Genomic DNA, 22,278 nt, shown 5'->3' on the forward strand with positions numbered 1-22,278 from the left:
ACACACTTTTAGTCTTTACATCACACCACAGAGGAGAACAAGTAAAAGATTTTTTTTAATGAAATTTTCTTCCACAGGTTCATCTGAGCTGCTGCCTCATCAGCAGGGTATGTTTTAGAGAGACTGATGCTACCTTGTGTCAGTCTGTGATTTACTGAATCCTCCTATCATCTCTGAGTGCGAACTAGGACTGGCTGCAGACCCACTCTGCTTCTGACTACAGCAGGGATGAGTGGCACATTCACCTGAAATTGCTCTCCTTGTACACACGGCCTTACCTAAACTAGGAACTTAGCTTGTCAGCGAGGCTTTTGGTCTGAGGGAAAAGATTTGTTTGAACAGATATCAAGCACAGACGGCTGTACCACAATGGATACTACAGCAGCAGCTTCACCAGTGAAAGATGCCTCATCTCAGAAACAGCTTGCAATTTTTCACCAGAACCAAAACAGACCATAATGGAAAAGTGTTCTTCTCAATAGCACACATGCAGCTATACTTATATTCCTATTTTATAGTGGTACCTCCACGAAGAGCGAAGAAGCAAACCATTTTGATAAAACCACTAGGAATCAAATCCAGCACCACCACTCCACCATGCAAAGGCTTCTGGGGCTGAAAGACCCAACCCACAGGTTGCAAAGCCACAGAAACCATTTAAATCCTACAACACAAACACTACGACTAAGTGTTCCACTGTCCCATTTATTCAGAACACTCAGCATTCAGCAGACTTTTGCCTCTACCTGTTTCTTCAGCCTAAACACAAATGCAAAGATGTGACCCAAATCCATAAAACACAATTAACATCACAGGAGTTATTTGCTAAAGGAATAACAGCTGATGAGCTACTCTAACAAACGTAGAAGTAAACAAGCTCAAATCGAGACAGATCAAATGTCTTCACCGATCTGCAGGAGAAGAATTTTCAGAAAAGATGAAACACCCAAGGTAGGACATAAATCAGACACTGAATTACAGATCATTTTGTAGCACTTTAGAAGTAACTCGTTAGCAGAGCTAATTAAAATTAATGGGGACTTGTTATTAATTCAAACAGAACAATGTAGTAACAGCTTACAGAGGGAAAAAAAGTTTAAAGGGACAGACTCTGAAAGGAGGTATGTTGCCCTAGTCCCATCAGCTTCAAGTCGGTTACAGCAATTCACGTTAACTGAAGACTCACAGAATCACAGAATTGCCAGGGTTGGAAGGGACCTCAAGGATCATGAATCTCCAACCCCCCTGCCACACGCAGGGCCACCAACCATTCCACCTAATGCTAGACCAGACTGCCCAGGGCCCCATCCAATCTGGCCTTGAACACCTCCAGGGACTCCTCCCTCTCCCTCACCAAGATGAAAAGATCCTTCATGCAGAAGGATCACCATGCAAACTTTCCTCCAAAATATGCTTGCAAAAATGTTAGCGATATCTTATACCATTTTTTTTTCTCTTTTCCTCTGACAATCCTTGGCACATCTTTCCACTACCACAAGCATACAATGAAGTAAGTAACTTAATTCATACCTATGTTTAAAATTTTGTAGCGACCTATCAAGCAAAGAGATTATGAGTCATTCAAGTCATTAAAGCTCAATTACGCTGATTGAAATGTGAGCTTACCAGCATTATTCCAATTCCTCCTCCTGCTCACTTATTCCTTGTACCCCTTCCTACACAACTTTGCCCTCTTTAACTTTGTAAAACTCCTCTCAAAGACAACCCACTAACAGGCCAGCCAAGCAACACGGCCTGCCCAGCTCTCTTACCCTTCCCTGCATTTAAGCATCATTTACCTGCCCTTGTGCTTTGTCCTCTTCTTGCACCCTCCCAGTCTCTTACTGTGTCGTGTTTGGTCTGCTTTCCTCTCTCTAGATCACACAAGGTCCTGGAACCAGGTCTTTTCTGTGGCTATGCTCTATTTCTGCATGATCGTATCAGTTCAAGTATATTTAATTATCATGTATATACTGACACTTGACTTCATGGTGGATTAATTCAAATTAAAGTGATTAAAATAATCACATTTAGATTAGCAAATGAGGAAACTTATCTTTTTATGTTCTTAATGGTCATTCTTAAAGAGTGATAACCACTAAATCATGCTGATTTGCAATATAACCTTTTAATTTAGCATTTGGTGTAATTCCCAGTTAGATAATACCATTAGAGTATATTTATGCAGATTCTTGACCAATAAAATTAATGGCCAGTAGAAGTCATCATTTACTAGTTGGTTCAATCTCCTATTTATGACTTGTCAAGCTGAGTCTGAATGAAAATCCCAATGAAATGTTGAAACACATGAATACATAAATAAGTTGCTTAACAAAATAAACTCTGCATTTAACAATAATGTATTGTATTAAAGATTCCTTTATATTTAGTAGATGAAACTGGGTGGTCTGGTTACTGTGGATTCCCATATCTCACATTTAGTAAAGGTGTTTTTTGTGTTGTTGTTGTTGTATTTATTTATTTATTTATTTATTTTGGGAAATTAAATAACCAAAGAAATGAAATCCGTTTTTCTCTTTTCACTTTCAGCTGATCTCACTCAGCTTTGAACAAACCACTCACATAATTACACTGGTCACATACTGAAATAAATCCAAAGTTCCCTGGGTACCTATTGCAGTGGCTGCTGTTCTAAAAAAGTAGCATTCAGCACTTGAAACTGGATTCTGGATACTCCACCAATCACACTCACTGCAGCAATGGCATTTGAGAATTGCACGGACTGAACAGGTCTTAGTTTAACTAACGTCAGCGTATTAAAGCACAATTAGTTCTGAATGGAGGTTTATTTTTCAGAAAACCTTCCAAGGGTTATTTCAACCTGAACCACCCTACTTTCTTAGCCTCTGCTTGCCTTTCTCTCCAGGGACATGCTGCCACCACCCCAGGGTCAAAACAGAATTTCAGAGAAATGTAAATACTTATTCTCTTCCCAGGAAAGCACTTCACAGGGGGATGTGGATACAGAGAATCACATCAGTGTAATCACAGAGTTTTTTTAGGCTGGTATACTTCTGTGCCGCAATGCTCCAAAGGGCATTTCCTAATTGAAGATATACCACTGGTTTCCCAGAGCCTTACAACTGAGGAAACACTGCTGGTGGCCAGCAGCTGTGTGCAGGGTGGCACTGAGCCATGCCAGTCCCCGTACAACACGGCTGTGCTCGCCAGGCGCTGAAGACACAATAACATTCCTCTCCCGCTTCAAGCCTGCAGGCTAGGAGCACCAAATAACTATTCATTCTTCCATCTTGAGACACATTCCTAACCTAGTTCAAAGGCCTGAAAAAACATGCCCTAGCTACATGCCTGCACACCTCCAGGAGGGCTTTTCCCTTGTACCCCAGCTTATGAGGAAAAGCTGCATACCCAAAAGAATGAAACTTATTGGAGAGCTTTGTTTCATTGTTTAAGAACTCTGATATTGTTTGAAGCATTCAAAACCAGCCTGGATACAAATTAATTGGTTCTATTTAAGAGTGAAGTCTGGTCAGCTGCACGCTCAAAGCACAGAGCAGGCACAGCACACCTATGTGCCACCCTCTGCTATTTGCCTTCACCTGCCTCTGCCTCCCTCCCGGACAGAGGTACATCCCTCTGGCTACCCACCCACATCAGCTGTCCAAGGAATTCAAGGACATTCAGCATCACGTTCAACAGATGATTATAAAGTCAACAAAATATAACGTTATTTCCAAAATACTGACACTAAAACAAATATTAACTTTCAATAAGAAAAATATTTACAGCTTTCAACCTACAGCTTCCTAAACAAACTACATTCCTCATTTTATTTTGCTGTTTCTCAGAAAACTGGATGCTGCTACATGCAAAAACAGCTGCTAACTAATAAGCTAGCCTAACTACAGCCACCATTTACTTGTACAGGATGACACAGGACTGCTACAGACACCCTGGCCTCAGCCCTCTCCTCCCAGCACACCTCAGCAGCTCCCTGATGTGCTGCAGAGAAGTGCCCCAGAAGAACACGGGCAGCCCAGCCTGAGAGAGCAGCACAAGCAGAGCCTTTCAGCACAGCAAGCTGCCTCAGTCTGCCCAAACGGCTTGTAGGGCCACACCCAGGATGCAGCAGCTTTCTGAGATTCCTCAACTACAGGTTTCCTTTGTTTCAGTTGATTTCAGCACACTTAGACTTTAGGAACGCCTGTGCCTGTGTTGTGTGTGGAGGGAAGTCAAAAACAGAAATAGGTTAAATGTAGCGGATAGAAAGTGTGACCTGCCCAAAACTAACTTCGACCATCACAAGGATTTGAAGTATCACTTATTTTCACCAGGTGAAAACTGTTCGGCTTGAATTTAGTAGCACTGCAAGAAGAGCATGGCTCACTCCTCTTCGTACAGCCATCTTAAACATCCTCATTCCCACAACAAGCAATCTATTACCTCACCGAAATCCAAATCATTCCAAATCCTCTGAGAAAGACTAGTTGCCACAGAACCATCGAATATACTGAGTTAGAAGGGATCCACAAGGATCCTCAAGTCCAGCCCCCCGCTCCACACAGGACCACCCAAACCCCCTCTCTGAGAGCAGTGTCCAAATGCTTCTTGAACTCTGGCAGCTTGGGGCTGTGCCAACTGCCCTAGGATCTGTTCTGTGCCCACTTGTGCCCACCGCTCCCTGTGAGGAGCTGCAGCCACCATGAGGCTCCCCTCAGCTCCTCTGCTCTGGGCTGGACAAACCCAGGGCCCTCAGCTGCTCCTCACACCTCTTGCCCTCCAGATCCTTTCTCATCTTCCTACCTCTTTCAACAACTGTGCAGCTGAGCTACCTCCATTGGTCTCTTCCATGAAATGCAAGCAGTCTATGGAAGGAAATATCCTTAAGGATATATTCCAAAGTAAAAAGTTATCTATTCTCATTCTCTATGGGTAAAAAAATCCTTTCCTATCTTGCTCTTTAAACGCAGGCCAGACTATGCTGAAGATGAATTACCACCAAATGTTTTATTCTAGATTTCCTCACTGACACAGTCAGCTGTCACTTCAGATCTCTCCCGCATCTCTCTGGAGTATGGGAAGCTTGAGTCAGAACCGAAGTAGGGAAGCCCTGGCTCCAGCCACGGTGTCTCCAGCTCCACATCTCTGCTCCACTCCCCCACTGTCACCTACAGACTGGCAAGCAAGACTCAAACCAAGGTATGCAGTAAGAGGAGCAACAAGCTCAGACAATCTTCCACCTCAATCGACACTTCTGGAGGTTCTTTCATTCTCTTGGCCAAGATATACATTTGGACACAGTGTTTAACAATGGATGTCACTGGTGATGTCTACATGTGCATTATCTCAAGGCAGGAATAAAGGATTGTTGTTTGGTTGTCTGTTGCTTTTGTTACTGCTGTTTTTTTTTTTGTTTTTTTTTTTTGTTTGTTTGTTTGTTTTGATTTAAGTGTAAATTCAGTCAAATACTGGCAGAAGGAACTCTCAATCACTGGTCCACTCTTCACTTGTTGGGAGCTTTTTTTTTTTTTTTTTTTTTTTTACACCTTCAGAGAACTGCTCTACTGAAGGAAAGCTCTCTGCAGAGTTTGGTTATGCATTTTATTGAGTTGCACAGCCAGCTTAAGGAGTTCCCGCCTCACAGTTACGTTTTAGCAAGCGCTTGTGCACCATACAGAAAATCACAGCACTGAAAGAGGTCAAGAATCAAGACCGATGGATATTTTCTGTTTTTCCTCAGATTTTGGTTTTCAAAGAAAGCTCATCCAATGCTTAGGTGCTCTAGTGACTTAGAAATATCCAACCTACATAAACTCGGAAAATAAAAAATACAAAGAAATAGGGAGCTGTTGGAGAGGGTCCAGAGGAGGGCCACAAAGATGATCAGGGGACTGCAGCACCTCCCCTATGAAGACAGGCTGAGGGAGCTGGGCTTGTTCAGCCTGGAGAAAAGAAGGCTGCGGGGTGACCTCATTGCAGCCTTTCAGTACCTAAAGGGAGCCTACAAACAGGAGGGGAATCAACTCTTTGAAAGGGTTGATAACTGCAGGACGAGGGGAAATGGTTTTAAGTTGAGGGAGGGGAGATTTAGGTTGGACGTCAAGGGGAAATCCTTTACAGAGAGAGTGGTGAGGTGCTGGAACAGGCTGTCCAGAGAGGTTGTGGATGCCCCGACCCTGAAAGTGTTCAAGGCCAGATTGGATGGGGCCCTGGGCAGCCCGGTCTAGTGTTAAATGTGGAGGTTGGTGGCTCTACATGTGGCAGGGGGGGTTGGAGATTCATGATCCTTGAGGTCCCTTCCAACCCTGGCCATTCTGTGATTCTGTGATGTTCCCATACTGAATTTATAACATGTATAATCAGACAGTTTGAACGTACAAGCACACTTCAGTGGTTCTGCTAACTGTAACGAGCAGAACACACCTATAACCTAATTCCTTTCTCCTGAAGCGTACCTTTCTTGAAAACTGAATCGGTCATTTTTTCCACATCCCCGGTTTCCAAATAACTGGGATCTTACAACAGCTGACAAGCGGTAATGCGGGCAAACCTCCGTGCTACGCCACAGGCTGGGTGCATCTCATTGTATGGTTCAGGTGGCTGACAGCAGATCCCTTAACCAGACTCCCAAATTAATACAAACAGTTGAACACACACAAACTTTTGCTGCCCCACGAACCTGATCAAACACCACTCTGAAGAAAATACAGTTTGCAATTACCCGAGGTTAAATCTCTAATAACAGCCTTCAGAGAACATGGCCTAGATGTGTCAAACATGATCAGAGAGATATATATCAAGACATCTTTTAGTTAGTTAAAGAGTGCCAGACTTATTTAAACCTTCTTTATCTGTTCACACCTTGCCTTTTGCTCTATTTCCCAACATTTCTGTAAGCAGAGAATAAAGCCATTAAACTTGAGAATCTTTTTTAAGTCACCGACACCTCTCCTTCACTACCTTTATCTCACAAATTCAGAATAATAACCATCACGATCACCATTTATCTCAAAAGCAGAAGGAGGTAAAAATAGAATAATGCTACTCACTTTTACGAATGGGTGCTGTAATGCACTACATATAGAAGACCAAGAGCCAGCTTTTAACATTCTGACAAATTGGGAACTTAGATACATTTGTTAATATCAACGTTTTTGCATTGCAACTCTTATCACAAAGTGAAAACTCCAAGATCTGATGGAACAAGCCACAACATTTTTGCCATTTAAGATTTTCTTTCACAAGATATTATTTACATTAAAGAATTTTAAGGGATCTGCACTTCCTAGTCCAGAAGAAAAATTGTGAAACTCCAGTGAACCTGTTTTAATGGCATTTATTGTAACTGCCCAATCAGTGCAGAGTAAAGAAGAAAATACTGCAGTTAAAGAAAATCTATGTGAATGCAGTTCTCCTTTCACCACACATTTCATAATAACAATACTTTTTTGGATGTCAAAGTTCACTCGCTCTTACTTGTTTTGTACTTAATTTAGGAGTTGTATTTCTTCACTTATGAGCGTTATCTAAGGAAACACACGTGACTCTCCACAGCTGCTAGTCAAAAATGAGTGTCCTCCTTGCCCTGCAATGTTGTTTCATTTTCAGAATTAAACCATATTCAGAACCCAGTTAAAACACTGACATTGGGCCCCTCACTGCAAGAAAGACACTGAGGCCTTAGAGTGTATCCAGAGAAGGGCAAAAGAGCTGAGAAGGGTGTGGAGCACAAGTCTTAAGGACAGCAGCTGAGGGAACTGGATGTTCAGTCCTGAAGCATCTCAGGGGAGACCTCACTGCTCTCTACAACTCCCTGAAAGAAGTCATGGTGAGGCAGGGGTTGGCCTCTACCTCCAGGTAACGTGAAAGGATGAGAGGGAATGGCCTCGAGTTGCACCAGGGGAGATTCAGGGTGGGTATCAGGAACAATTTCTTCTCAGAAAGACTGGTGAGGCACTGGCACCGCTGCCCAGGAAGGTGAGGGGGTCAGCGTCCCTGGAGGTGTTCTAGTAACATGGAGATGTGACACTGAGGGACATGGCTGGTGGGGCTGGGCCAACGGTTGGACTAGATGATCTTAGTGGTCTTTTCCAACCTAAATGACACTATGATTCTATGATAAACATGAAACCCACGGGTAAACAAGTTCAGATAGTACTTCATTATCTACTGCACTGGTTAATAAATCATACAGTTACAATTTTTAAGCCAGGAAAACAAAAAAGAGAAGTCTTGAGAAACTTGTCATTAAAACTAAAGGAGAGAGGAATACATGAGTATTAAAATTTAATGTGGGAGTGAATCTACTGTCTAAATTACAAAAACAAACAAACAAAAAAATACAATTATAAGCTTGAGTTTTTGTTAAACAGGACGACTGCAAATATGCAAATATGTGGAGACAGGCTCAATTCTGGCAAATAATTAGGTATGGGGAAAACTGGTGTGCTTGCATAGTAAGTAATGCACAGTTTTGACTACAGTAATGCCTACAGAGCATGGAAAACTCTCATAATGCACTGGTATTTGTGTTGGTGCTGATCCAGAACTAGGGGAACTTCTGTTCTTTCAGTTCTGGAAAGAACCTTACCCCGCACACTTATTTTAATGGTACACATCTTGCTTTGGTAATTTTTTGTTTCATTTGTTCCACCCCAAGTTTTTAACTTGCAGAAGCAATTCTGATTATAGAAAATTAATAAAAAATAAATAAAATAAAATAGAAAGCAACGCCCCAAGAAGCCATCCCACTTACACTGGACACTAATACAAGAGTAATCTTCTGTTTACCCTAATGTATATCTTCAGGAGACACAAAAAATACTTCAGTTTTTCACCTCAGTAGAGCTCTGCTTTGGCTAGAGCCAGACACAAGGCACAATCCCCTTACAGGTGTTGTTGCACCACGTCCCACTGTCCTACAGCACCAAAGCCCCACTGCGCATTAGGCAAAGAGGCATTGCTACAGCTGTGAGGGAGCCAAGTTACCACTTGTTTGGGCTGCACATATTCTATTCAGTGTTATTAGCACTCACTTTCACAAGTTCTCATGCTCATCAACAAAATGGAAATGAGGCGGGGGAATAATGCCTTTGCTTTGAAGCTCCAGACATCAAAGCCACATACCTGCCTCCTTCTGTGATCCTGCTTCAGCCTTTCCTGTTATTCATATGCCAACACCTACTGCCTTCCTTTTTGGAATATTTTTGGATTGCATGCTCTGAGCACAAGCTACCTGCAGTTCATCTTCATAACCCTGATACTCCTAGGAGGTTTCTCTTCTCGTACCAATCCCAAAGTTGAGAATGTGCTTCCTACATTTAATCACCTGTGCATGCAAAATCCTAAGCAGGAATAAAATACAACACCACGCCCCAACCTTCAACTCAGCTTCATGCCACAGGCTGGCGTTTTCCAGCAGGATTTGGCTACTGCAGCACAGAAATCTACCTGCCACGGGATCCAAGCACTGAGGAGCCATGGGCTGATCTCGGCACAGGAATCAGTCCCCAGTTCTCCCAAGCAGAAGAAAGTGTGTGGGCAGGGGAGCTCCCAGCAGTTACACTGTTGCACTTTTAAAAGAATGAGAGAAGAAGAGAGCTACAAAGACTAAGACAGGGCCAGATGTTAGGAAACAGCCCACAGTGTGTGACAATGGAAGCAATGGGATTTGAGAGAGTGCAGAGAAGAGCTGAAGATGGGAAAGTTTTTTTTTTTTTTAATTTGAAAATCTAATGATTCTTTAAGCCAGTATCTTTAATGTTCAGAGAAACAAGCACACTTCAAAGAAGTTAACAGAAACTTTAAGAGTGTAATGCCCCAGCAACCTGGAAGTGACAGGGAGAAGGACTGGGCAGCAGGACAAGGAGAGGAGCTGCTGGCTTGCAGCAGAGCAGCAGCAACCATTTTACCCACTGGGAGTTGAATGGCAAACATGTGAGGTCCTTGCCTTGTAGTCTGAACAAGAAAACATTCCAGAATGGATAAAACAAGAGTTATCCAGATAGTTTTGGCCTTCGCTGGGGGGAAGGAGAAAATAAGCCTGTTCTATGGAGAGGGAGAAAGAAAAATGAATAGGCACAGTTCTTCTGCCACTTCTGAGATTAAAGGGATAAATAAAAACCCACAGCTACGCAAGAGATGGAGAGCAAAGACAGGGCACTTGAGGCAGCCTTCCCCATCCCTTACTGATACCTGGCAGCATCAGCTCTCCCTCACCAGGCCTGGTGTTGTCTCTCTGCGTATCTGCTGTATTCCAAGTGGTTTCTCCTTACTCTTCCACATTGCTCAGGCAGCAGAAGGACCAACAACAGCCTCCTGCTCGCCCTTCCAGGCAGCACTTGCACATCCGCTGCACAGGAGCAGCACAAGGTGACATGGGGTGAGATGGAGCCTGCATGACCGCCCCTTGGAAGGGGTGCACAAAGCTTTAGACTTGGAGCACATCCCTACTCGTGCCAGCATGGAATGGTTTACCTTAAGGTACTCCACAACTGTTCCAGGCATGTGCAAGCACACTGCCTGCAGACCAATAAACCACTCACCTCCAGGCAGAGTTTCTCAAGCATGGCATGAGGTATAGTGGCACAGGCTGATTCCCCTGCCAAACCCCAATTTCACCTCCAAAGCAACAAAAGTACGAGGACTTGACAACGAACAGATTTAAGCACGGTCTAACATGGACAATTCATTTTTTTTTTCTCTAATGAACTCAAAAAGATGAACTAGTTAGGCTGAACTTTGTGAGGAAAGTTCATTCTGATGGCAAGGAATCCAGCATGGGAAATAGGAGCCTGCCGGGTTAACTGAGTACGCAGCTGAGCTGAGTGATGGGGAGGGCATAGGGTAGCATGGCTGCAGACTACCCACATAATTACAACTTGACTCTTCCTGGCCTCCCAGGAGAAGCTCTACTTGCTTAGCCCAATCCTAACTTGGGGAAAGAAGAGCTAACTTCAAACAGCAGTTCCTCTATTAGACAGCACCTTTCATCACGCCCCTCTGCAAGCAGCCATGTGGTGCTTTCAGCATATTCCTGGGACAAGTGGGCACATTCCGTCCCACTGACCAGCACAGCTCCAGCAGGGACCTCCCCACCGCTGGGATGGATGGAGAGTTTTGCCACAGTGTTTGTATTAAGGTGATACGTGGGATCAATTAAAGCAAAGTAAGCAGGTCTGTGAAAATCTGCAAGTGAACACCTGTGACACTGCCACCCCTCAGACCCGCAGTTTCTGACTCCTGCACACGTTCATTGCTCCCTCAGACCTCAGCACTGGATTTCTTTGGCACCTGCTTCCCCAGTCCTAGCACAGAACAGGGAAGAACAACAGTACTCCTATCAATGGGAGTGGCAAAACAGCATGCTGCATCCTCTGGCAAGCCTCCGCAGGAGCACAGGGCAATGCTGACCAGGACACCCCAGAGCCCCGGCAGCCTCCCCAAAGAGTACAGTGCAGCGCAGTGCATCTGCCCACTGAGCACTGTAACAGCCACATGGACACAAACAAAACATTTCCTTCCTGCCACCATCCAAGCAAGAGCAGCAACACCTGTGCTAATATGAGACCTCTGTTTGAACTCTGAACTGGCTCTGGCCCTCACAAGTCCTGTAGGACCAACATCTACCAGTGTACTGTTCAAACAGGCAGCAAATACAGACAGCCTGCTCTGTCTTTGTTCAGGTTCTATAAACACTGTCACCATGCAAAATGGAAGCTCTGGTCCTGAGCATCCCACCCTTGGACCAAGTGAATGCATGATACAAGCAGCACGTTTATCATACTTCATTATACTTACGATAAAATTATAAAGAGCAGTATGAAACTCATCCCCTCACATCACCATGTACACATCTGTGCCAACATCCATTCACACTGCTGGGACTGCTGCTGCTCAAATGCAGCAAGAGCTGCTAACAGCACGTGTGATGGCAGAACTAACCAGGGAGCTGGCTGCCAGTGCACAACAGCTGTCACCTTTCAAGGAGTGACTCCCACACCTGCACTGTGCTGCAGCAGCTCCTGGACCAGATATGTTTGCTCTCAGCTGCATCAAGTTTCCACAGAGCAGAACTGTTGGTGGCCACACCTCTATTCACCAGCTACCTGCAACCAAGACACAACAGCTCAGCAAAGGGCTTTCCCAAATGAAAACTGGAAAGCTTTAGGGAAAAACAAAACACACCAGTTTGGCCTATGACATAGGCACGCTTTTGGGGCCTGCTTCTCGTGCTGCCTGCAACACTGCCGCGAGCATGGGGCAGCCACGCTCCACATCAACTGAAGCACAAATGGTGGACACAACACTTTGAAGACTCCTAAGTCCTCCCCAAATTCAAAGCACTTTCCAAACCGAGCTGAGCTCCAGCTCAGTGCAGCCTCGCGAGGTGATGCCGCCAGCAGAGCTCAACACGTGGGAAAACACGAGTAGCGTGGCTCACCGCCCTCCCGAGCCGCAGGAGCAAGCGCTAGCCAAAGGAGGATTAAAGCCGGAGCTTCCTATTTCCAGCCCCACACTCTCAGCCAATTCACATTTTCATTTTCTACAGAGCACACCGTAACTACGCACCGCAACGCCGCACCAGCGCAGTCCACACCCAATATCAGCAGTCGCATCTCAGGAGCACCTTCCGGGACGGGGCTACAGCAACCGGGCCGTCCCCGAACAGCGCACTCCGGGAAGGGCCCGAGCCACCGCGGGGTCGCCGCCCCTCCCCGGCCCCGGGCATCCCCGGGGAGCCCAGCGCCGCGCCCCTCCCCCTCGCGAAGGCACCACGGAGCTCCCCGCGAGGCCGCGCCCCCGGAGCTCACCTTCCCGGCCGGCTCCTAGGGCTCCTCCCGCTTCTGGAAACTGATGCTGGCGTACGCGCTCAGGTCGTCGCTGGAGTGGCTGCTCCCCCGCGGGGAGCGGGGCTGCGGCGGTTTCCCCCCCGGGCCGGAGGCGCCCTCCGCGGGGGGGTGCAGGTGGTGGCGGCGGTGGCTGCAATCCTTCGCCAAGTCCAGGTCGATGTAGTTGAGTCCGTTCTCCAGCGTGGCCCCCGGCCCCCTGCTCGCGGAGGGCGGCTCCCCGGCGGCGGGCCGCAGCCACACGTTCTCGAAGGAGGCCGAGCTGTGGCGCTTCACCTCCTCGGCGCCCCCCGCGCCGCCGCAGGGGAACGGCGCCCCGGGACCGCCGCCGCCTGCCGCCCCGCGGGCGGTGCTCGGCGTGGACGAGAAGGTCTCGGAGCTGTGCCGCCGGCGGCCGCCCTGCGGGTCAGCGCGGATCACCTTGGCGCTCTGGTTACGGCCGGGGCTGAGGCTGACGCGGGTGAAGGCGCTGCCCGCGCCGGGGCCCCCGAGCAGGGAGGAGGAGCGCGGCGGCGCCGCTGCCAGCTCGGCCGGGCCCCGCGGCAGCTCAGGGGAAGCGGCGGCGGCCGGCGGCGGCTTCTCGGCGGCGGAGCGACCCGCCCGCACGTCGGCGTAGCCGAGCAGCGGGGCGGGCGAAGAGGGCGAGGGGCTGTCGGCGCAGTCCGAGCAGGAGCCACCCAGCTGCATGCTCACGTAGTCCCGCCCGGGGGGAGCCGCGCCGCGACCCGGCCGTGCCGCGGGGGCCGCCCGCGCGGCGGCGAAGGCGCCGGGGCAGCGGGCGCGGGGCGGCCCCAGCTCCATGTTCATGTACTCCTCGGCGGCCTCCCCGCCCGGCGGCCGCGGCAGCCCCGGGGCGGCCGAGGGGAAAGGCGGCTTGTCCCCGGGGACGAACTCGATGTTCACGTACTCGCCGGGGCTCTTGGGCTCCGGGGGCGGCAGCAGCGGGGGCTGCTCGCGGGCCCGCGGCAGGGTGCTGGCCTTGGGGCCGCCCAGCGACAGCCGCGTGGGTCGCGCCAGGCGGCCCTTGGTCTGCACGGCCGTGTCCACCTTGCGCGGGGGCTGCGAGCGCGGCGCGGGACCCTCGGGGCCGCCGGGGCCGCCCAGGCTGTCGCTGCTGGTGGAGGAGGACGAGTCCTCGGCGGCGTAGAGGAGGCGGCCGGAGCCGAGAGCCACGCGGGGCTGGGGGCTGCCCTCCTCGCCCGCCGGCCCGCCGGCCCGCCGGTGCACGTGCTTGAAGGAGCGCGGCAACGAGAAGTAGGAGTAGATGGGCTTGTGGAGGACCGCGGTGGCCGCCTCCTCGACGCCCGGCTGCCCCGCCGCCCCGAAGTAGCAGTCGGGCGGCGTGCTGGTGGTGGAGCCGCTGGCCGGGGACATGTTGATGTAGTCGCCGCCGCCACAGGGCAGCTTCCCTTCGTTGCTGTCCACCGAGAGCTTTGGGTGGTGGCCGGCACCGTTCGTCCAAATCTTGCCGTAGCCCGCAGAGCCGCTGTCCGGGGAGTAGCTGCCGCTGGGGGACATCATCATGTAGCCGTTGGAGTCCACCGTAGCCGGAGGGTGGCGGCCCCCTCTGCCAGGGTTGATGATCTGCTGGGGGGCCGACACGCTCTTGGGGCTCATGGGCATGTAGTCACCGCTCTTGGGGGCAGCCCCACCGCTGGGCAAGGGGGCTACGCCGGGAGACATGGGCATGTAGCCGTCATCCGTGTGCGGAGCAGAGTTGGTCCGATGATGGCTGCCATCCAGGTGGTGCATCTCCAGACACTCCTCAGGGTAGGAGTGAGTGGGCACAAAGGCTGAGTGCCGGTAGGAGGGCAGCCGGCTGCCGCCACAGGGGTAAGAAGGCAACATCTCCGTATACTCCTCAATGGAAGCCACCGAAGACTGGGAGGGTGTCTTCTGGTGGGAGATGGTGGGCGAAGTGCCTGCAGAGTGAGTCCGTTTCCTGAATGCCTTGTCCAAGTCAGCAATGTCCTCGCTACCAGCTCGGGGACAGCATGACGTGCTGGGGTAGCGGGGCTGCTGCTGCGGGTGGCAGGTGCGTGGGATGAAGTGGCCATTGGGAGCTGCCAGGCTGCAGCAGGACGAAGCGGCCTTCCCCCCCATGCAGATGTAGTTGAGCTCTTCATCGCCCCGAGCTGGTGGGGTGTGTCCTAGCGAATCTGGGGTAACGCTGCGAAAAGAGCTGCGGAAGTCACACGGGCTAGAACCATATTCATCAGAAGAAATAAATCCGCCATCACTAGGGGAGCCAGAAACCGAAGCACTGGACCTTCGTGGAAACAGGCAGTCTGATGTAGAGCCGTGGCCACTGGTGCTGCTGGACGAAAGGCTGACTGGGCTGGTGGCCGATGGGGAGCAGCGCGAGGAAGGCATCGGGATGGAACGGCTGTGGTTGAGCGGAGGATGGAGCCTGGAGTTGCCACGGTGTCTGTGCGAGTGGGTCCGGTTGGCACTAGGGCTAACTGGGCTGCCATCCACCGAGGCAGGCCTTGACATGGTGCCTTCCCCATCACTGGATGCGCGAACCCGGAAAGAGCTGGGTTTGCCACCCATACCTCCTCCCCCACCGCCAGCTGGGGAGGTGGCCGTAACGCTCTCGGTTCTGGATCGGCGACTGAGCCCCACTTGGCTGGGCGGAGGGTTGTTGATGTGGTGCCTGCTACGAAGAGGCACGGAGATGGGGTTGGAACAGTTGGAGGAGGACTGGCTCTTGCTGCGTGGTCGGAATTCCTCACTCATGGCTCTCATAGCCTCCAGGATGGTTTCATGCATGTTCTGCGCCACCACAGAATCATCCACCTGCATCCAGAATTCCCCAGGCCCAGTCACTGCCGAGCGTCCCACCTCGATGAAGAAGAAGTTCTCAGAGTGTCCGCAACGGCGGATATTGAGCAGCTGCAGCACCACAGCAGCCGCATCCGAATTCAGCTTTACGAAGCTGATGGTCTTGTTAGTCAGGCACAGGCGGTAGATGCCAATCAGGTTCTTTGTCTGGCCTAGCCCCTTAGGCTTCAGAATTACTTGCCAAACTTCCTTAAAAGCTGGGCCAGGGGCTACCTCACCATAGCTGTCCTCACCCGCTTCCCCCAGCCCCACGCTGCTGCCCCCAAAGGTGATGTCGCTGTGGTGGTGGTGGTGATGGTGGTGGAGGTGGTGGTGGCCCTTGGCCCTGTTGTGCAACTGCAGCAGCGCTTGGTACCAGCTCTCCTGTTCCAGTTCACTGTCAGCTGCAATGGCAAAGTGCTCGTCCTTGGTGTAGAGGGCCACCAGGTGCTTGTTCTTGGAGTCAGCCCGCTTGTTGATGTTGAAGCAGCTTTCCAATGGGATGGAGCGCTTGGGGGCCCCCGACTTGTGTCTCCATTTCTTCTCATTCTCGTAATACTCCAGCCGGGCGGGTCCAGACTCGCTGGCTGCCCTTAGCACGAAAAAGCGTTTATGCATGCTCTTGGGTTTGCGCAAGTAACCCACCTTTCTGACATCCGAGAAGAAGCCCTCGTTGTTATCTGTGGGGCTGGCCATGGCGAGAGGCAGTGCTGCTGCTACCGCCGTCAGCAGTCCACAAGACCCCAAAACAGCCGAGCCAGCTGCAAAAGTCAACCACCTAAAATAAAATGCACGCAACAATTTAAAATTAAAAAAAAGAAAAAAAAAAAAGAAGGAAAAAAGCTCAGGATCCCCTTCTGAAAACGGGACGACAGAGGGACAGGAGCACGGGGCGAGCAGCTGTTCGGCAGCAGAGGCAGCCTCCGGCACCAGACCGGAGTTCGTGTCGCTGTTTATGCCCCAATCGCCACTACGTGCGCGTCTTTAATAAGTTGCAGTCCGGTCCCGCTCAGTCCAGGCGAAAGCCACGTCCCGGGGGCAGCCGCCGGGAGGGAGAATCGCATCCTCGGTCCGCGGGGTTCGGGTCCCCACGGGGCACGAGGTCCGGCAGCCCTTCTTCTCTCAACTTTACCTCCGCGAGCTGCGATTCTTGTTGCAGATTAAATATCCTCTGGGGGGCGGAGATTGTTTTGCAAAGTCCGGGGTTTGCACCCAAAAAAAAAAAAAAAAAAAAAAAAAGAAAGAAAGCACGCTTCTTCCCCCCCTCCCTAATAATAATTAAAAAAAAAAAAAAAAAAAAAAAAAAAAAAGAAACCAACAGGAAAGCCCCGCAGCACAGCAAGCACAGCACAGCACGCACAGCCGCCCCCCAGGCTCAGCGCCGCGGCTGCTGCTGCTGCTGCTGCTCCCGCTCGGGCGCGCGGAGGAGGCTGCCGACCCCATTCAGTCCCATCTCGTTAGGCAGAGAAAGTGCCATTTCCACACGGAACGCGACCCGGCGGCGGCAGGAGGGGAGGCAGCCCGAGCGCGGCACGAACATCCCCTCTTCCTCCTCCTCCTCATTCCAGGCGGCAGCGCCTCAGCGGCCGGCGGCACGGCTCCCTCCCGCGCCCCAGGCTGGCGGGGGAAGCGGGCACGGCCGCGGCGACTCGCTCCCCGCCGGCTTCTCCGCGGAGTTTCCCGGCGCCCCGGACCGAATCGGGCGCCGGGGGCCGCGCTTCGCTCTCCGGCCCCTCCGCCCGCCGCCGCGGCTCAGGCTCGCTGCGAGCAGAACAACACGTGACGGCGCCAGTGCGTGGACCATCCCCGAGCCGCCGCCGCCGCCGCCGCCAGGCTCCCGGCCAGCCCAGCGCCGCGGCCCCGCGGCCCGCCCCGCCGCTCCCCGCCCTCAGTCAGCGCGGCCGCGGGGGCCGCCACCGCCGGGCCCGGCCCCGAGCCGCACCGCCCGCCGGGGGCCGCGCCCGCATTGGTGCGTCCGCCCGTCAGTCACGGCGGCGGCGGGAGGCGGGGCCGGGCGGAGGCGCGTAGTAAGGAGGCGTAGACGCCATTCGGCGGCGTGTTATTTATAACCGCCGGCGGCGGCCTCTGCAGTGTGGCGGGCTTGCGGCGCGAGGCGGGGAGCCGCCCTCCTTCGCCTCGCGGCAGGGCAGGGCCGAGCGCCGAGCCGGGCCGAGCCCCGCTGCGCCTCGAGAGCGTTTCCGGCTCCTACGTGGCTCGAGCGCGGCTGCCCCTCCTCCGCCGTGCCCCGAATAGCGCCGGGGAGGTTCGGCCCCGCCGAGGCGCGGGGGCTCCTAGATGAGGGAACCTATTCTTTTTAATTCCTTTTTCCCGTAGCGAGCAGCTGTCTGTCCTCCCGCATCGTTCTGCGCTAAATGAAACGGAATAGTCAACGCGCTCTGCAGCTTGGAGGGCTGAAACGTGCTGCACGCACAGCTCCCATCGCAGAGTGGGAAACAAGTGCTGCAAGCCAGCTCCGGGAGATGCGCTGCTCAATGCTGCCACCTGCAGGGCGGCTCTCGCGCTCCCGGCCCGCGCCGCCGCTCTCGCAGAGCCCAGGGCAGGGTCTCCTCCTCCCTTCACGCCATTTCTCCAGAACACAGAGACTTCTACTGCCGTTACCAGCTTTGCTGTGAAGGATCTCGTGGCTGTACAGCTGTCTGAGATGCCACCTGGCAGCTCGGAATAGAAAAGTTTGCCTGACACATTTGCCCACGTGTAGAGATCTGAGGGGATGTGGGCCGTGCTGCTAGGCCATCTTACAAGTAATACAAACCGCAGCATCATTTAAAGGCATCCACACAATGATGCTTTATAATGTAAGAGCAGAATGCACCTGCTGAGACCAAAGGAGCGAGCAGACAATAATCCATGCCATACCACTGATGTGTATCATCTCGTACCTTCCTCTACGCAATAGTTTGCCATGACAGAAACAAACATTTGTATTGAAAATAATTCCATGTACTACACATCTTGGAACAGGAGGATGAGAAGTTACTTCCTCATATCACAGCACAGTGGGACTGACTTCAGCCATTGGGCAGAACTGCAGTCAACATTGCAGCCATGTTGCAGCATAAAGGCTGCGGTTCCTTGGCAAGAGGAGAGCTCCTAAACATTTCCCTGTCCCTCCAGAGGCATGGGAGCACATGTTTGTGCATGGAATACATATGCAGTTTTAATTAGATATTTTGCACATAATAGACAAGGCTATTAAGTAGTAACTTCCATTTGCTATGTCCCATTCTTTGCCTTCTAAAGGATCCTGATGCACTTGGCAAGCAATAGAGCATACAAATGGAATGATCTCCTGATGGAGGACAAAATCCACCTGATGTGCAGTGTTGCACAAGGACACAGAGCTCAGGGTGAAAGCAGGAGACAGTCCTGTCCACAGCATGTGCTCTGTTTACCTCCATTCTCTTCTATAGCAACATAACTGATCTGACAGACACATTGACTTTTGGTTGTTCTTGGCTGTTTTTCAGAGAGATCCACTGTTTGTCCCAGAAGAGTTTTCAAACTTTATGTTCAGATTCACATATTTTGTGCAGTAGGACTGACAATATCCAACACCTCCAGCATATTTCCAAACAGATTTTTTGGAGATAGCTTACACCACACCAGACTACATCTCAAACAAAAAACCCAACCCAGTTATTTTGTTTTTGTTTGGTTGGTTTTTTTTTTTTCTCCTGCTCTTTGAGCTCCAAAGAGCTGAAACAACACACTTCTTGGTAAGGTAAGCACACACCAGCAGACCAAGGAAAGGAATGTATCCTTGCTTCTTACATATAAATAACCCCCTGCTTTGACAGTGAACCTGTGAGAATTCAGGCTGCACAATTAACATCAGAGGGGTTCATGTGATAGAATATTCTGGCAGTAAATCAAGACAGGGTAAAACACAGCAGACCACTCAGGCTCTCATCCACATGGGCTGTGAACATCCCCAAGCATGAAGATCCCTCACTAGGCAAACTGCTCTAGTGCTGGACCTCCCTCACTGTAAGGAAGACTTACATTTGAACACAATTTTCAGTATTTCAGCCTGTGCCTGTTGCCAGTGGGCATCACTGAGAAGTGCCCAGCCCTGTATTCCTCCCACCAGCTATGTCTGCACATTGACAGTTAGGATCTGGCTCTTGTTCCAAGGCTGACTTCATTGCATATTTTATTTACTTAAGCTCATTTGTAGTATTTACTTTCCTCTACATTCAACAGTCAGGATGAAACTTGCATAACTCTTTCAAAAATAGCATAGTTGACTGTAAGCTAGTTAAATCATTACTTGAGTAAACAAGCTGCTTGATTTCTATTAAAGGAGTGGTAGTAGTATCATGAGTATGGCAGAAAAACAGAACAGAACTTACATCCCCAACTTCTACTGTCATCTCTAAGGCAAATTGAGCACACTGATGGAATAGCTAATGGCAGCTCTCAAATGTATTACATTACAAGCAGTAAGCTTATCTGATAGCACTTGTACTTAACTGTGTCACAGTAATGAGAACAAAAAACATTTTAGTCATCTTTTCCATCTGTTGCTTATTAGAATCGTTTCTGCAGTGTATTTTCTACAGATTGGCCAGTACACATGTAGAACAGTTTTACTGGTATCAACATACCAAGTACATGCACTAATTACATGAAATATTTAATTTGTAATAGTCAATTAACCAGCTCTTATCTTAAAAATAGTGTTAATATATCTTATTTTTCTACCTCCTTAAGTATGGCTCTGTTTAAAGCAGCAAAGAAAGATAAAACATCATTCCTATGCTTTCCATTTGGGAATCTGGCTATCCCAGAGAAGCATCACTAAACTAACAGGAAGTTAAGTGATACTTTTGGATAATTCCCAAACTACACTGATTAACCTTCAGCTCTGCATCTATTATCCTTAGATTCCCATCTTGTAATATCTTCTGAAAAGGTGTCAATGCTTCACAGACTTCTTTTTTGCTTTAATTCTTCTTCCGTCTCCACAGACAAAATTGCCTGGAGCATGAATTTCAAAAGTTACAGAGTCTTTTATCCAATTTATAATAATTTTTGTCTGTAGTGGTATTATGCAAAAGCCATCTGAGACAATTGCCTTAAGTCCACTTTTTTTTTTTTAAGCCCCTGTAGCAAAGTCCACAGAGGGTGTGAAAAACAAAGTCTAAAAGGCAGTTTTGCCCATGGTTGCTTGAAGATGGCATAGAATCATAGAACCCATTAGCTTGGGAAAGACCTCTAAGATTGTCTAGTCTAATCATCCACCTACCACCAATACTGCCCACTAAACCATGTTTGTTAGTATATGTACCTTGAACACATCCAGGGACAGTGATTCTACCTCCCTAGGCAGCCTGTGCCACTGCCTGACCTGGACTTGCTCCACAGGCTCTGCCTATGATTAAGACTTCCTTAAGCTTTCACTCATGCAATAGGAAAACTTAATTGCAGCATAATGAATTTAAATGGAAAATACTTCCTAAGTTTCTGATCTTTCATAGAATTACTATGGGTTCAAAGAGTTGAAGAAAAGTTGCATTATACTGTACTATGCTTGCTGTTTTATAAGATGTAAACAGAGAGGAAAAAGCAACTCTGATCTAGGATATTCAGTGACAAATTTAGCTAACTACTTATTCAAGTGAAGCTGATCATAGAATTTTGAGAAGTATCCCTATGAAAACATCTGTTCAGTACTCTTACAGGTCAAAACCAAGAACAAATATCATTAGAAATTAACAGGTAAAAGACAATGTTGTAAATGAATAAACGTCATATACTTTGTCTTGGCCTACTATGGGAAATTCTTTAATAGTGTTTTCAAGACTAGAAAGTAGAATTGGAAGCGATAAGAATAGGTGATAAAAGGTAGGTCAAGCTAACTTAACAGCCTAAGATTTTTCAGGCTGGAAAAAGAATGTCTTGGAAGTGATGTGACATCTGCAAATATCATTCCTGGCAAGCAGAAGGTGAAAGAAGATTGATTTAAGACACAAGATGAAAGACACAAAACAATAAGCTTCAAAACAAGTATGAAGCTACTTCTGCAGATAAGGTCAATGAACTCAGGAAATCATCACAAAAGGATGCTATGACTCAAAAAAAAAAAAATCAGCAGATCAGTACCTGGAGAAAAGTCTCATACAATACAAAGATACCACACCCAGGTCCAAAACTGCACCAGGTACAGATCTGCAGAAGCTGTGAGCTTTTTAGTTAAGCATCACCATTTATGGGCAGTATTTGCACATGCATCTACAGAGCTGTTGGCCACTGTCAGTAACACCAAGCCTACATCATTCTTGGTATTATTCAGCACATGCTTATGCTTCTACAATAAACTTCACAAGTGTTCTGCTTGATCTGAACTCTGTATCTTCCATGTTTGAACCCACAACCTAATCTATAGTAAGACAAAATACTGCAAATAGTACTCCATTATTTTTGAGCTATTATTTGACTCAATTTGCTTTTTTTTTTTTTCCTAGAAGCACTTTCTGTTGAGACAGATCACAAAACAAGTCCTTGGACTCAAACAGATAATTTTATGAAAATTCATATGCATCATTCACACAATAGAGATTACTAATCTAAGTGTACTGTAATTCTAAAATTCTTATTATCC

The 22,278-nt window shown here is 49.2% G+C and overlaps 1 protein-coding gene across 1 annotated transcript in view; it reads right to left on the reverse strand.

The window, feature by feature from the left end:
• Positions 1–16,882, reverse strand: part of IRS1 (insulin receptor substrate 1) — a 49,707-nt gene extending 32,825 nt beyond the window's left edge. Inside the window, exon 1 of the mRNA XM_031596361.2 lies at positions 12,795–16,882. Coding sequence (XP_031452221.2) covers positions 12,810–16,349 — 3,540 coding nt within the window. The 5' untranslated portion in view covers positions 16,350–16,882 and the 3' untranslated portion in view covers positions 12,795–12,809. The remainder of the gene's footprint in view (positions 1–12,794) is intronic.
• Positions 16,883–22,278: the final 5,396 nt, after the last annotated feature.

This window comes from Phasianus colchicus, chromosome 10 (genome assembly GCF_987193195.1).
Source record: "Phasianus colchicus chromosome 10, bPhaCol1.hap1.1, whole genome shotgun sequence".
Classification (NCBI taxonomy): Eukaryota; Metazoa; Chordata; class Aves; order Galliformes; family Phasianidae; genus Phasianus; species Phasianus colchicus.